General features: G+C 42.3%; 1 protein-coding gene across 3 annotated transcripts; it reads right to left on the reverse strand.

The window, feature by feature from the left end:
• Nucleotides 1-4,537: 4,537 nt before the first annotated feature.
• swap70a (switching B cell complex subunit SWAP70a) lies at nucleotides 4,538-16,240 on the reverse strand. Of its 3 annotated transcripts, none has more exons than XM_086026424.1 (12): nucleotides 16,048-16,240; nucleotides 13,282-13,422; nucleotides 11,947-12,120; nucleotides 11,636-11,860; nucleotides 10,347-10,493; nucleotides 10,057-10,165; nucleotides 9,802-9,983; nucleotides 8,567-8,674; nucleotides 6,724-6,890; nucleotides 6,435-6,633; nucleotides 5,203-5,299; nucleotides 4,538-4,880 (listed from the first exon to the last, which is right to left on the reverse strand). In XM_086026424.1, the coding sequence occupies exons 1-12, from the start codon at nucleotides 16,141-16,143 to the stop codon at nucleotides 4,762-4,764; spliced, it is 1,764 nt and encodes a 587-aa protein (XP_085882550.1). In that variant the 5' UTR covers nucleotides 16,144-16,240; the 3' UTR covers nucleotides 4,538-4,761. The 3 variants fall into 3 exon arrangements, with proteins under 3 accessions (XP_085882550.1, XP_085882551.1, XP_085882553.1); XM_086026425.1 differs by having other exon boundaries at nucleotides 4,538-4,902; XM_086026427.1 differs by having other exon boundaries at nucleotides 4,783-4,927.
• Between the last annotated feature and the right edge of the window lie 511 nt (nucleotides 16,241-16,751).

Below are 16,751 nucleotides of genomic sequence, written 5' to 3' on the forward strand. Positions count from 1 at the left end.
CGGTACTCAAGAGGGATTTTTTGAACGGGATACCAAGCGCTGTTCGGGCACTCATTATGAATACCTGCTCCGATTCTCCCGTCCGGTTTTCAACTATCGGTGTAGCACCTCAGGACATTTTCCCCAAGGTTGCATTCATATTGGATTGCACCGTGTTTGTTTTGTATTTGACATCGAAAGTATTTTTAGAATGTTGTTGTTTTTTTTTCCTCAGGTCACCTGGCGTACTCAACAGTGACAAATCACTCCTGCCACTATTGCCTCTTGGTTTTTTCCGGAGGTTCCCACGGTTTTGGCCGTCCAGAGTACCACCTCATCGATTCGGTAGGAATCGGCGACCCCCTAACTTTGTCTCCATATGTCCAGGGTTGCTGAACTAGGACATTTTTGGTAACTTCATGTAAATTATAGCTGGCGGCATTACTTCTATGAAAATTAATTTGCCAGATTATGTTGCCAATATTCTGACCTAGTTTTTTACTTTTATTTCCAGTAACTGGAGCCGTCTTCAAGGTGTTATTCATCATCACTGACTAGGAAGAATAAATAATTGGAATAAATGTCGCAGTGGGTTTACCGTTTACCTTGGGTTTTGATATTGCCCCCGTATATGGGGCAAAGTGGCCTCAGCCCTAAACCTCGGTCACCTCGGTCTCGGGTTCCGTTGTCTCCATTTCCATGGTAGACTCACGATCCTTTGTTCCATGAGCGGGTTCTGGCGTTGGCTCCCTTCTCCACCAGTTCCTCTGGCATGTCTGGGTTCCCGAGCTTTCTTACCCACTTTCTTCATCTGGAACTGGACTCTCACATGAACTTCTCTGTTCTTCAATTTGTGAACTTTACCATGGATTACTCAAAGGGTTGTTTTTAACCAGTATAGTTATTTCAATACATTTTTTGTATTACTATTTAGTATTATTTTTCACAAGAGCTTTGTTTTTGAGAAGTTCAAGACAATACAATAATGCAGTGAACACCAATCGATTGGCTAACCTTGTCTTGCTTCAGAAAGAAAATATATATGACAAACACAACGCTGCATTTTAAGGGCAAGCAAGGAAAGTATCTAATCTAAGAAGTCTATGTAAACATATGATGTATCCGTATGTACTGTATTTATGTATATGCTGCAGCTGCCTATGCTATAAGCTAAATATTAGCTGGATATGTGCATTTGTGCGTTGAACTTGTTGGCTCAATGTTGTAATTAGACGCACTTAGCCGATTCTAACTTTTGGGTCATAAGCTGCAGTTCTATTGGGTTGGCGTCCGCCGAATGAGTTCCACTCGGTTCCGGGTTTTCGGTGCCCATCGCTACTTGTAACTCGGGTGGTTTTCGCGTGGGGATTCGATCGCACTACTTACTAGCTTTGTCCACTCCGAGGTTTTCTCGTCTTTGCAAACGAAATGCTCCTTGCCTTCATGAAGGTAGGTACGCTCGATACGTTGGATGGGAGTTTTTCCCCAAGTTGATGCCCCTCGAGCCCACCCTGGTGCTCCTTCCACATGCCTGCGAATAGACAATCGGGGTTCTGTGCTGTAGAATCCCCCCCCTTCAGGCGGATGCCCGGGGTCGCCGCCACATTGACGGCACGGCACGCTCTGCGTGGCCCTGGCTACAGGTTGCTGACCCCTGATGCGGAAGGAAGCCCTCTGACCATATTTCATGAAGGCTTTCCAGCAGGAAGTGTGGAACCATGCCACGGCCACAAAGCTTTTCCCTCTCTTGTTGCATTCCTACAATGTGAGCCCATGAGGAGGATGTGGATATTTGATCTAATCCACTTGGACGAGCAAGCGGCATTGATGTTATGTAAGCACAATGTGGCCAATAATACTTCAACTATCTAAGCAACAATCAACAGTAAATTGAGCTTGGCCGCCCATGTAGCCTGTAAATTGGGCACTGGAGCCTATTCGGTATTCTGCTCTGAGACGATGTCATCGTACATAATTGTGCCTCTTGATATCTTAAACTAACGACTCACAAATGGTTAGGGATATTTGGTTTTCAGGTCAAATTTATGGAAAGTGTAAAAAGTTCACACTACAAGTGATAGTCAAAGAACGTCCACTTCTACATCTTTCTGTGGCTCTTCCAGTCTCTCGGTATCTATGTTCCAGCCTGCTGATGACAGTCTGTGAAATTCTAAGCTCAGTGGCCACTCCCATCTGAGGACGTCCTGTTTGAAGCATCACAAGGTACTGTTGATCCACTGTTGGGAGTCGTCTTGGTCTCATAATGTTCAAATGTGAACAGCATGATGAGGACGACATCAGCTGTAATTGAACCAGGACATGTATTGGTCGATTCAAGGGTCAAACACCTGTTGTGAATTTTGCCATTAAGCTCCTCGTTAGCGAACAGCAAAAAGAATTGAAACATTTAACAGTTGGATATGTGCATTCAAAAGCTTACAGAACGTCAACCTGTAAAGGTTTGAATGCATTTTAGACTCGTCCTGAAATTTCAGCCAAAATTATCTTTTCAAAATTCACTTTGCCACAAAGTAGTCGTAAAACAGAACAAGGCTCGAGGCTTTCATGCCCGTGTGTCTTGTTGATGTGTTGTTGTGGTGCCGGTGAAACTTTTGGCCCGTGAGGTCATCCGGCAAATACGCATCTGTCGGCCTCTTTTTTTTTTTTGGGAACACTGAAGATGTTGGAGATGAATCCAAATGAATTCGTTGCGGTGATTTTTGGGGGGAACATGAGGCGAGACAACTGGAGCTGTTTTCCGTGCTGGAATGCTTATGTGATTGTGAAAGTTGGACATGTAGGGGGAGGAAGAGGCACTGCATTTTTATCCGCTGAGATATAAATACTTTGCATACATAGAAGACATCACATGTTCTTAACTCTTTGTGAGGAGCAGGGTCAGACTTACTATTAGACCAACACGGATTGAGGATTGAGCCCACCAACATTTCCTGGGAACCCCAAATATCTTTTATAGACTGATTCATATCAAGTTCTTTCATTTAAAGCTATGCAATTGTTTTAGTCTTCATCCACATGCTTAAAAACATTCATAAATCCTTCATCTGTCGTGATCGTTTGGACTGCACAACCGCCTCCCTTCTCACGCAATGTCCATCTTCTTCCCCAGGAAAGCAAACTTGTGAGGAAAATAAAGCAGTTAAATTAACAGATAGTAGAAAGGCCAAACACAAAATCCACTTTACAAACGACACCTGAAAAAATATATTTGTTAATGATTTGAAACTGAGTAAAATGTTGATCAAATGAAAACATTTTAAATGTATTATAATATATCTTTCTACATCAGGGGTGCCCACACTTTTTCAACCTGAAAGCTACTCAGCTGCTCATGACATGACCGAGTCAAAATGATCTACCACCTACTAAAAATGCAAAACAAATTATTTATAGATGTATTGAGAATTATTTTTAAATGTACCGTATATGCTGGTGTACCTTGCATGACTGCATTAACCTATATAGCACAAAAAAAAAAAATGTTTTGTTACCTTACTCTGATGACTTGCACTGAATAGAATCAGCCAGGGACGCATAGTCCGGACAGTAGCAGCTGATAGCCAGCCTCAAGCAGATTTGCAGCAACAATAATCCGCCCAATTCCGCCCATTCGCTCCATTCGGCGCTTATAAAACTCAAGTCAACTTTTTCTGCACACTATGCTAATGCTATCAACATTGCTATCTTGGTAAAGTTCAAGAACTGTAAAAAAAAAAAAAAAATCCGCCGGGTGAACAGGACGCTGTGTGGCTGTGTGTGACATAGAATGTCTGATGCTGACTGGCTGCCGCGAGGGGAAAATGGCAAAAAAGATGTTTTATACACGCCGAATGGAGCGAATCGGCGGATTTTTGGTGCATCGCTCTGCGTCCCACCGCTCCAAACGCATCATTCGCGAAGCCCCGCACGCAACCGCACCAACCCGTGCGAACTACATTGACTCCAATTCAAACGCGCCGCCAGAAACGCTCCCAACGCAGCTGGTGTGAACGTAGCATGAACGTAGCGATACAGTAGTGAGGACGGATGATAGGCTGGCGATCTACCCACAATGCCTTTGCATTCGACCTGTCGATCGCGATCGACATAATGGGCACCCCTATTCTACATGATATAGCTTGATCAAAATTCAAAAATACACAGAAGCCTAGATGAAATACTTTCATTTAACCTGTCGCATGATTTATCATTAGGAAATTAAAAAAAAAAAAAAAAAAAACTAATTAGAAAACATTGACACCTGGTGATACTCAAGCACATTGTGTTGCATAAATTATTACTCCTATCTGACTTATAACATGTGTAGATGCAAAAAAAAAAACAAAAAAAACAATCATCCTCTAAAAATAATGACCTAAATCATACGAAGCTGTACTTTGGCCATGAAGGTGACTACAATACAAGTACAAGTACAATACAACTTTCCATTTAACGTTTGACACGTGTCATGACAGACAAACTAAGATGGTATTATGCTGTCACCTAGTGGACACTCACGGTCAATAGATTCGTGGAGACAGATGTACAGCAGGAACAATTAGTTTTTAATCTCTTTTTTTTATTTTTTTAGTAAAATGACAGACCATCACATGTTGGACTTGATAAATGAGAAAATTGAGTCAATCCAGTCCTATACTGTGAACCATTCAGTCTGTCTGGCAGTTGACGGGAGTCAAGGTACCACACTGTAAGTAATCAACAAATGTAATGTGTTTGAAGAGAGAAAAGGGCCAAGTGTTAAAGGATGCTCTCATTGTTTCTTCATGGACTTTGACCTTGGTGGTTTTTGCTCTCCTGCCAGAACTTCTTTCTCAGCTCAAGCTCCACGTCGGTCACCGAAGCCGGCCCCCAGTTGGTCACCCGCTGGGGACCCTTGTGGCCTACAAGACCACACAGTTGCGTCTTTGAAGAAGACGGTGACAAAGTGCTAATCACATATGCAAAAAAAAAAATCAGTAAAAAAAAAACAATAACAATAATCACAATGTTCCTAACTCCTCTTTTCATGTTAATGTTATCTTATTGTTCCCGGGAGGAGTTGCGTGTCATGTAGTTCATATGTTGTCAGGTTGTACTAGTTGAGATTGAGTTGTTTTAGGTTAACAGCAACTAATAATTAGAAATCACCAACACTCACAAACCTTCTCCGCTCAGTGAAATACGGACTTCAGTGTGAGGGTGGTGATAAAAGACATTTTGTACCTGGCTGGATGAGACGCACCAGTCCTTGATGTTTGGCCACTTGCTCTTTCCACTTCTTGGTCTTGTTAGTGGCTCGCTCCAGATTTCTCGATGCCTCCTGTGTGATATGAGTCGCAGGTGTGTATCAAGTATGTACAGTGACGCCGTCATGGGGAGAAAAGTGATGATGAGTCAAAAGGCCGATGAGTGACAGGGAGCCTAAGATTTAGCAGTCATGTCACAACTGCCTCACTAAATTCAAATTTGGTAGAGAAGTTCATTTCTGTCAGTAGTTCAATTTAGAAAGTAAAACTCAGATATGTAGATTCATGAAAATGGAGTGAAAATAACAATTGCTACCTAATTCCTATCAGAAGACTCATTTTGATGGTTCAAATTTCTTAAAATCAATTCCCACACTTAATTGTTGTTTTAATCCACAATTCGCAGAGAGCAGGATGGGGAACTCCCAACAGCCACGGGGACAGGCAAACAAATGCGCTCAAGTGGACTTTGTGCTCGGAGCTGCAATTGAGGCAGAGGGAATTCACGAGATGTTGTCGTAGCGTCGTTCATGAATGAATGTCGAACAATTTGATCGACAAAGCCTTGGTGGTCGGGTGTAGTTAGCTGACTGTGGCTGACAGATGATTGGCCGTCATGGAAGACTGTGATTGGTTGGTGGACTGTGACACATGTAATCATTTACTCTGTGAGTGGCGAATTTATATAATACATACGGTAAGCCTTTCTTCTTGAATTAAACGACCGACATAAAATTATTTCTCCCATGATACAATAATGGATTTGCTTTTTTGCAACACTAATGTTGTCAAAAGAAAATCTTAACCGAAATTGTCTCATATCTCTCCCCCAAAATTATTTATTAGTTCTATGAGAGAAGGGTTGGCCTCACGTAAAAAACTGCACGTCGCTGGCCCGGGGGCCACGTATATCTCGGAGCTGTTGCTACTCATGTGAGACCAACCCCTCGTAGAAACGGGACCCTCCTGCGTACTCGTAAACGCGCACAACCAAGGGCAGGTGAAAACACAGTATGAGCGCCATGAAGCTCGTTAGCCCGTAAAAATCCACAAGGAAGCCGGATCATTTGGTTCAAATCGTGTGAAAAAAGTATCGGCTGTATCTTATAGTCCAGTAAATATGACCTTAATTAAGGCTGAACCATTTGGGATTCCCCGACCCCTGTATTGCGCCACCACAATCCTGCTAGCTTGTGCCCGTGCGCTGACCTCGTACTTCTGCAGCGCACCGTGTCGCCGCGTCTCCACCCTCTCCAGCTGCAGCATGGCGGCCTGCAGCTGTCGCTCCTTGGCCAGCCGCTCGGTCTCCAGCTCCTGCTTCTCCGCCTGCGTTTGGCAGAGCGCCCGCTTCTGCTGCAGGTGGAGGCGCTCCAGCTCCGCCCTCTTGGCTGCCTCCTCCTCCAGCAGCCTGTTATGGCAATGCGCTCGTACACTCTTTCGTCATGACAGGTGTGCGTGCGTGCGTGCGTGCGTGCGTGCGCGCGCGCGCTCGTGAGACCTGGCCTGCAGTTTGCGCACGGCCTCTTCATCCCGCTTGGCCTGCTTCTCGTCCTCCAAGGCCTCCTCCAGTTGACGGTGCATGTCCTCCATTTCGCGGACACGCTGCAGGTACTGTTCTAGTTCACTGGACTTCTGGGCCACCTGCTCCTCCATCTGCTGACGCACCTGCACAAGCAAACACACACACGCACGATAATACTAGTGCTGTGTGGGTCCTGGTTATGCATTTCGGAGGCTTGTATTTGCCTCCAGCTCGACCAACTTCATAAGAAAAAGACTGAATAGCTTACAAAGCCTTGTATTGAACCCCAATGTAAAGATAGAAGTTAAAACAACTCAGCTAATTGATTTGGAGCAAACAACTTCCTTGTGTTAACTCACATTGTTGCTATAAATATCATTCATTTCTATTTTGACGTTTTTTTTATCCAACTTAAATGACTGTTTTTAAAATACAAGTTGTTTTTACAGTGTGGTAGCAGTGAACTCAACTCACTTCGCAGCAAGACCCTGCAGAAAATATTTTTTTTTTTTTTTTTTTAAAAAAGGCTGGAAGCTGTTTGAAAAACTAATAAGCACAAGTTGTGCATTTACAACAACTTCATTGCTTTGCCTTAGGAAAGGACATTTATCTCAATGCTACCGAACAATGTCAAATGCCATAGACGGGGTAACAAATAGCATTGGTGTCGCTAGGAAACATACTTTTGGACACAAATGATGTGCCCAGATAATATAGCGGTACCAACAACATATTCTTTATCCTCTGCAAAGAACGACCACGTCCTGAGGAGTGTAACTGAATTACACTGCCCCCTGGTGGCCAACGTGCTCACAATGTCCATCAAACTGAAGCAAAAAAAAAAAGCTATTATATTGAGCACAGTTGTACAAGGCTTCATTATTTTTAGCAATACAGTACATACAAAATGCCACAAAGTGGCAGTATCACTCTGCAAACATTCCGTTCTTTAATTTGTGTCTGTCCGGTGTCTTTGAAAGGAGTTTTACTTCATTTTTTATTTTATTTACTTGTATTATACGTCTCTTTAAACGTGTCTAAAGCTTATATTACTGAAATCATTAGATAGAGCGTTGAAGTTTTAATGACAGTGACGGTTTGAGCTTGAAACGAATTCATTCACTGTATTATTCCCTAAGAAAAAAATGTCACCATGGAACAGATTAGCGGTACAACGATTAATCAACGACTAATCAATCATCAAATAATGAATAATTATTGTTATAATTAATGTATTGTTCAGAGACTTTAACTTCAGATTGCCCAAACCCTCGGGATTTCAGCGTTTCAACCAAGCAGTTCAGCTAACGCTTTCTCCCAAATAAAACATTTGCAAACGTCCGCTTTTATTTTAGAAAACAATGATCAACACTTTGGGTGATTTTCTGAAGGATGTTACGGACCAAACCACCAACTGAATCACCGTCAGTTTATGTTGGCGCATTTTCTGCACAGGGAATTTGAAATCATGTCCTGTTTTTTGAATAAATGGAAGGAAATGAGCACTTTTCTTTTTTTTTTTTTTTTTAGCTGATTCATCAACCGAATACTCAATACATTAATTGATGATTAAAATAATTGTTAGTTACAGCCCTAGAATGACTTGAGTTTCACTCCTGCCATAAACGGGCTGCTTTTATAGACCTCAGGCACAGGATCCATCTAAATCTTTGCCTCTGATAAATGAGAGCTCATGAATCTGACACGCGCGCGCAGATGAGTCAACATCATGTTTGCGCGTGTCCTTCCTGGAAGAACAGAGCCGCACATGAGTGATGGCAGGAGCAGCACATAAATAAACCGGCTCAGTGTGTTCCACCATTTTCTCTCTTTCCAGGTCAAGTCTGAAGCGATCCTGCAGATCCAACTGAGTCTTCTTCCTCCTCTCTTCTTCTGTGGCTGCCTCAGCTGCGACCGCCTCCATTTTCTATCAGCAAACAATCACATCAGGCCACGTGCGGGGTACTCGAGTGCAGCATAGTTGTTGTGGTGAATGGCACTCCATAAAAAGAATACGCAGATCAGTGAGCGATAAGTTGTCACATTTGAACATCGACTGTGGCCATGGCGACGAGGCACATGACCAATATGCTGAAAGATGCAGGTGTCTATGCTACAAGATGATATTTGCGTACGAGGTTTCATTTCCCTTTTTAGTGTATGTGTGTGTGCGTGTGTGTGTGTGTGCTCTGTGTAGTCCTGGACTGCTTGAAATGGAATCTGCCTTGAGATAACGCCCGTGATCGAATCGAATAAAGCAGACGTAAACGATAAGAGATTCGATGTCATGTGATTCACAAATATATTGCGGGCATTATAACGGAATTGAAACAAATGAAATTGACCTCATTCACGCAAATGAAACGTATAGTTATGCATGGAGCCTGTTTCAACTTTTTTGTTTTGAAAAATTCAGTGCAATACATCTTTAAGTACATGTCAGTTGTATTTCACTTTTAAGCGCAATACATCCACATGTGCTCTTTAACTGTTTGAATTTTTGGGGGGGAAGCAATTTTTATTTATGTTCATGGGAAACACAGTTTTGATTGAATCGTTGAATTCTTTTTTTTTTTCCCTATCTTTAAAAGATTTGAATGTGTTAAAACTTGCATAATACCGCAGTGGCTTAAATGAAGAAATACACTCGGTAGGAATATTACGATACAATTTCTTGAATTTAATGAACAATAAGGCCTACTACTTTAATGTATTTTATTTAACGTTTGTCGGGCACGGTTATAGAGCTAAGTGTTTTTTTTTTTAGGTGGTATGTGGTGCAAAAACCACGGTTGTAATATATTTGCTGGACATGGATTGAGAACGACTTAACTGAGCCAAATAAGATGTTCCCCACCAGAATTTTTCTCTAGGATTGTGTATGAAGGGCATAACTAGACTAAAAAATAAAAAAAATATGTACACTACAGTGTTTTCGGTGCAGCACTCCCACCACACTTATTCCCTTGTGAGTGACACTCATGCTCTCCCCAGTTCCGAAAGGAATTTGTGACTCGCTTCTATTTCTTGGTGAGTGCGTCATGAAAGCGGCACCTTCCTCATGGCGTCCAGCTGCATCTGGTTGCTGTCATTGGCCGCCTGGAGCTGCTTCATCCTCTCGGCCAGGTCGTCCTCCTTCTCCTGCTGCCTGTGCCGGAGCTCGCGGCGCCTCAGCCTGGCCTCGCGGTGAGGCGACGGCAGCCCCAACCTCAGCAGCTGGATGCAGCTTTGAACAGCTGACAGGCGAGAAAGGGACGCCGAGGTCCAGTCAAATATTCAGAGGCAGAGCGGCGGGAAACCGACACCTACCTTGAATCCATTCCAGCTTCTTCTTTTTATCGGACGCGCTGATCTCAAAGCTTTTATCGGGGCACTTGATGACGAACAGACATTTCTTTGTTTCTCTGTCTGGGAGAGACTTTAGGGGAGAACATTATTTCTGTATCGTCCACTTCTTAATGCCACCACTGTAACGTCACAATTGTAGAAATAATTATTAGGATGAAAAAAAAACAAAAAAAAAACAGCAATATTTTTTACAGGATCTGCCGCTTGCCACTGCACAAAGTAAAATAGGTGATGTGCCGATGATAATTTACCTCCACGCAACAGTTTTGGTCCAGAATGATGTGACCTTTCATATCAACAAGATCCTCGCAAATGTAGTACGACATCGAGGTGGGTCGCAACACAAACCAGCGCTCGGTCCAGTTCTTCCTCTTATGGCCTTTTTTCATCATGTAGCCCTTTAAATACACAACCAGCATTGGGGTCACTTTGGGGAAATGTGACACATTTATTTGTATCATTTTATAATTATTACATCAGAACATCCAAAGTTATTGAAAACTTGTTTTGGAATCTCAACAAAATGAAGGACGACCAGTTTTGCAGAACTCAATGGGCGCAAACACAGAGGTGCCATTCTCTCACCTTACATCTTAATTCTGAATGAAAATCGCACTTTACCGCGGGAAATGAATTTTATTGTCATTGCACGTCACAAGCACAGAGCAACGGAATTGGTTTTTCTGTTTCAAGCCGCACAAGGAACAAAAAAAGACAATGACAACTACCGGGGGGAGAACAGCATCGGGAGGACTGACGGCACCGCGATTCCTTAGATGAGAAAAAGCGAAACAGGAGGGTGGAGAAGTGGGGGTAAAATAAAGCACCTCCCTATTTAGGGGGCTCCAGTGTGGGATTTGGGATAAAAAAAACACCACGGGTCGTAGCAACATAATAAAATAACATTAATTTCAACACAATTGGAGGACTTATGTCGACACGTGTAAGCCTGTGGCCTTCATTCTTACTCTACTCTTGACCCATCGTCTCAGCCGTCTGATGACCTAAACACGTTGCCGTGGAAATGACCAGGGAGAGTTCTGATCAAGAATCAAAGGTCTACGGAAGGAGACAATCAGAATCCCAATTATGTAGCCATGATCAATATCCTCAATGGAAAGAATCGTCAAACAGACAATATTGCGCTTCTCCCAGGAGTCCACCATGGACTGCAAATGTTCCGCCAGGGCAGGCAGGTTCAACCGAGAACATTTATCTAGTCTACTAAACACGGCACTCTGATCAACATTGCAGTCGTTGAATATGGAAAAACGAATATACTGTATACAAAATCGAACCTTTTTTTTTTTTTTTTTTTTTTCACCTCAGGAGGGGGCCATTTTGCCACTTGCTGTCAACCGAAAGCGACAGCACAGTTGCTCAGGGCTCAGGTAATGACCAATCGCGTCTCGGCTTGCGAAAGTCACGTGACCAAACTCAGAAAACAGATGCCAAGTATTTTTAGAGGCGGCACCTGGATTAACCAATCTGAGAACCACTGCATCAGATCGATGGAAGATAACTGTGATTGCGTACCAACCTGCTTGAGCACGTCCAGTATGAGCTCCTGGAAGACGTCGTTGATGCCCATCGAAAGACTTTGCAGGTCCATGCCCTTGCTGAAGGCGCCCGTTCCCACCAGTTGGATCATCTCCCACACATTCAGGAAGCGTCTCCCGCTCAGCCGCAGCTTGGCATCGGAAAGACTCTCCTCACTCCACCCGCCGGCCATTGCCTCGGTCAGCTTTTGCAGGAAGTACTCCATCTCAAGACACAGAAACAACTCTCAGAGCTGAAACACAAACGCGCGCGGTAAGACAGAGGAAACGGATAAAAGCAAGGTCCGCTCACCTCCTCGGTCACAATGACAAGCGGGTACTTGTCTTCGGACAGGAAGTTGAAAATGCACCAGATTTTAAACGCATCGTAGGTTGAGATGAGTAGATTGTTAGTGCAGATGTTTTTCTTGTGACACAGAGTCCAGCACATCCTGTTGAACTCCAGCACATCAAAGTCCGCTTGGACCTGCGCTTGAAAAAGCAGCATTCAGTAATTACACCCACACAATGTTAGCAATATCGTTTCGCAACGATGCCTTTCGAAAGTCGATAACGCTCTGTTTTGATCAAATGGAAAATATTACAAACGCCACTCGGTATGATGGAGTGCAATTCCGCATTACTGTAAGACACCTAAAACAAACATTTTGTGACATACATACACTGTCAACGAAAAGTGAGCATCTGTCGAGACACCGACAACTCTTGCAACTGTGCAAGTGTACCTAATGAAGTGTCCAGTGTTTGTTTGTGCAACTAGCCATTGTAATTCAAGGCCTCATTTTAATTCAAGTCAGAGCCCAGCAGAGAGAAGCAAGTAAACAGCTTCCAAGTACAAACAGAGAAACTATGGCACTTCACTCATTTCGCCTCAAACGTGTGAAGAATAGAGAACCAAACTTTTAGCCATATCTTACATACAACTTATTTATTGTAGCCTTAGTTGTCAAACGAGGATACACAGTAGAGAAAATGAATCGATAAAAGGATACACTCGTAACTGTGCTTTCCTTTTTCTATTAGAATTGAAGAGAATGATAAACCAGGCTCAGCAAAATCTCTGATAACTTGAACTGAAAATGTAAATAAATATTCACCGAAGTTAACCCAGTTTGAATTATCGGCGTGTCTGACTACACTTATTTTCAATTACTTGTACACAAACAGTTGTCTGTCATTGCCTGCCCGGTTATCATGTATAAAATTAAATACATCTTTAATTACTTGCCTATTTATTAAAATGTGTCTGCAAAGCTGTTCTAAATTTCTGTCCCACTGTTACATAATATCCCCGCCCCCCGTGCGTGGCAATGTGCCCGCATACACGTATCTCCAAAGTAATCGACAAGCGTAATTCTGCAGTTTAGAGATGAAGTGCTGCCTCCATGGGGGAAAACACAATCCATGCCGTCTTTGTGGGGGCTCGCCTAGGCATTGAAGCTGACGCTCTCTATTTTAGATTCAGGGCTCAAAGTGCAGCCACCATTAGCGCCGCACCTGGTCGTCATGGTCACAAATACATACTCGTCAATGGATAAGCAGTATGTGATGTTGGCTAAGCACAAGCTGGCTTGCATGACGCAGACCACCTCTTAAAACAGGCAGAATTCACTCAGAGCTGTCCCACCTTATCAAGAATGAACCTATTGAGGTAGGGCATATAGCCCTGGTTGGAGAGAGGCCCTTTATCATCATCTTTAAAATGTTCCTCAAGAGCCAAGGGGTCATGGGGGATCTTCATGACGGTGCACAGGCTATGAGACAGCACCTAAAAAAAAGAGCACATAACATATTCCTCTGGGTGAACAAAAGTGCCAAGAGTACAAATGTGTATTAGGTTATACAAATGCAAAAAAAAAAAGGGAGGACATTTACAAGCATGACTGACCAAGCGATGACACCGTTCTCAGAAAAGCTTTTGTACGGAAGTATTTAGGGGAATTGAATGTTGTTTCTCAAGCAGTTAGAATGATACAAGGGTTTCGAACAACAAATTAGGATCGTGATACAGGGCAAATGTTTCACATCAACAGTCATACAGTTGACAGTTGATGGCATTGTGGATGGTATGCAAACATGTTCAGAGATAACCCACAAAGTATCCCACAGGACATTCTACAACAGTTGATTTAAGACAATCTCCCACCAATGTCTACAGTGTTTGAATGTAAAAACAAAACCGCGCTGCTTTTTTTTTTAACGACATCCGCAATCTCTAAACTGTATTTCTGATTCACGCAATTAGCTTCACAATGATTTTTTTTCCTTTAAAAAATAAGAATATGTACTAGCCTATCTATAAACGGTATACAGTATCAATTGAAAAAACAAGCATTGGCTTCAACTCACACAAACAGCGCCTCAGCGCCTTTCAAACACACGCACACACAATCATTTACATTGGTGTTGTTCTGACAAATACATTTATTGCTTCTTGGGGGCGACTTGTTGCTCAAACGCCGCTTGGTTTTCTGGACTGCGCTTAAAATTGGGACTACCCGGATATACGAGAGCAGTCATTTTTACGGATATCACTTTTATTGCGCTATGGCAATGACTTCATCGACTAAAAAGATTATTTCTCGCTGCTCGAGTTTCGAATAAAGGTATTTTGTTTATTAAAATTCTGTTGTGAGTATATTTTAATGTAAAGTGTGTCAGAAAAATTAATGAGAAACAGTTGGTGGACCGCTGAGATTGTCCCGCGCAACTCTCGAACTGCGTGTGTGTCGTGTTGTTATCAAACACAGGAGCAAGCGGCAACCCGGAAGTCGACTGTTTTATCTATGGGGGAATTATGTCAACAAGCGCCCCAAAAGCTCACAATTTTATTGATTTCGATTGTCTGGTATGTGCTACTGTAACACATGATTGATTTAGTTGCCAATTGATAGTTTCATTTTTTTATATTAATTTGGGCATCGCATATAATATTTTGTATTTGTTTTTCTAAAATGCTGCAATATTGTTTTGTGAGTATACATTTATTTATTTATATTGTGCTAAAGAATGTATTCCTTTTTGATTTGATGTCACGTATGTGTGTATAAAGAAGTTACTCGCCCACGTTCCCCCTTAGCCGCCACCTTCCAGATCATTTTCGCAATGAAATTAAATGCATCATCAAGTCATTTTATGGTTGTAGCAGGCACGATATCCATTGTTGTCGCTGTCTTTTTAAAGCGACGCCTCCCAACTTGGAACGAAACTGTTTCAAAACAACTTGTATCCAGTATCCACGAGTATCGTCAAATTGTGCGCAGCTCTCAAGGATGACGCTGGCACATCAAGGTGGAGTTCATGCACTTCTTCTGGCGTCTTCCCTACTTCCGGAAATATGCCGTAGCAAACATGCTTTTATTTTGAAGGCCGGGAAGTGTGAAGGAGGGGACGTGTGGAAAATAAATAAGTAACTTGTTGGCTGCGACTTAATGCTGTCTGTTGGACCCAAATAATTATACAATACGACAAAACCAACCCCGGGGCTCGCAATGGATGTAAGCACGTGCGGTTTGGTAAGTACGCGTTTGAAGCATGTCCACAGTGGGTTTGAATAACAAATTAGCCAGCTAATCATCTTTGAATAAACCTCTGCCGTTAGCATCTTTCCCGCGGCGGCGTCATGCACGGTTTTTTTTTTTGAGCGGGGAGCGGAACGGGGCCGGAAGGGTACCCAGGTCAAGGGTGGAGGGTCGCGGCCAGACCGGCAAAAAAGGGTCAAATGCCTAGCTCTGATCATTTCTGTAGTCCTCAATGAAAACTGATTTTGGGTGTTGAATCAAAATAAGGCATTAGCAAACATCTGATTTTACTTTGGAAAACAATAATCAACATTTTCCCCTTTTTCTCAACCAATGAAATAATTGATAGAATACAAATATTATAATTATAATCTAAAAATATTAGATAACTGCCGCATTTTTTTCCAACAGTGGAAATTGATATCAACGTTTTTTTTTTCGTTTTTAAATGTGATGTTAGACATTTGTCTATAGCAGACTAAATGTCAATTTTTGTGAAGTTGGTGTCAAAGAGTGATTCTTTTTAATTTTACTTTCTAAGGGTTGCTAGTTCGCCAAACTTGTTTCAAATGAAAACTACTAATACTAATCAATTCCTTTATTTAGTTATTAAATTGCGACTACAACTGGTGACTGATTTGGACAAATAAGCTCATTATGTTAGAAAACTACAGAAAATAAAACCCCATCTGTTCATTTGTTTCTCATTGCTCATAATAAGCTTTTATTAATGTTTAAATCAACTCTTTTTTTCCTAATTTTTCTCTATGGTCAATACTTCTATTAGTGGGTCTGATGTTAGCAAACGTGACATGTACAACAAATTAAAGATAACTGAATGGAATGTGAGGACAAGCAGCAATGGCACTCACCTTTAACTGCGACTTAGACACTTTCCCACGCTGGTCCACGTCCAGGGCAGTGAAAGCGTGCCATATGGACTTTAAAAGGTCTTCGCGAAGCCACATTTCGTCTTCAAGCCTGGCCGTTTGCGAGCCTGTTCAAGTATTTGTGCCTCTTGGCTGTTCATACATGCGTGAGCCCACTTGTGATGGTGTCCTCATGCCTCGCGTACTGCCCAACAAACCCTGGTGATGGCGCCACCTTGTGCTACGTTTGCAGCACTACGTTAGGAAAAAAATTTGTGCCATATTAAACATCTCGTTAGGCTGGCCACCTCTACTTAAAACGGCTTTGGTTCTGTTTTTCATATTTTCAGGAACATTTTTTACATCGGCCATTATTTCACAAAGATCAAATTTAAAATGTGGAGGGAGGGCTTGGCTCAAATGTTAGGAAACGCTGCTTCCAATTGTTTTATTTAGGTTCTGGTTCTATCCAGGGTTGTATGCTAATTGTTTCAAAGGTTCTATCCAGGGTTGTGTGCTTATTGAGGGAACTGTTCGGAGCACAATTACCATTTAAAACAATTACAAGGAAGAAACAAATTTACTTTGAGATGTAAAGTGGTCAAGTGGGAGGGATGTGCTCCAGAGCTACTTAGCATTTTAAATATTTGGGAATCACGTTTAATACAGCTAGTTAACTACAACTATAATTTACACAGCACTTGCAT

The sequence above is a fragment of the Filicampus tigris genome, chromosome 3, assembly GCF_054856515.1.
Source record: "Filicampus tigris isolate MCC_2025a chromosome 3, RoL_Ftig_1.0, whole genome shotgun sequence".
NCBI classification, from domain to species: Eukaryota; Metazoa; Chordata; class Actinopteri; order Syngnathiformes; family Syngnathidae; genus Filicampus; species Filicampus tigris.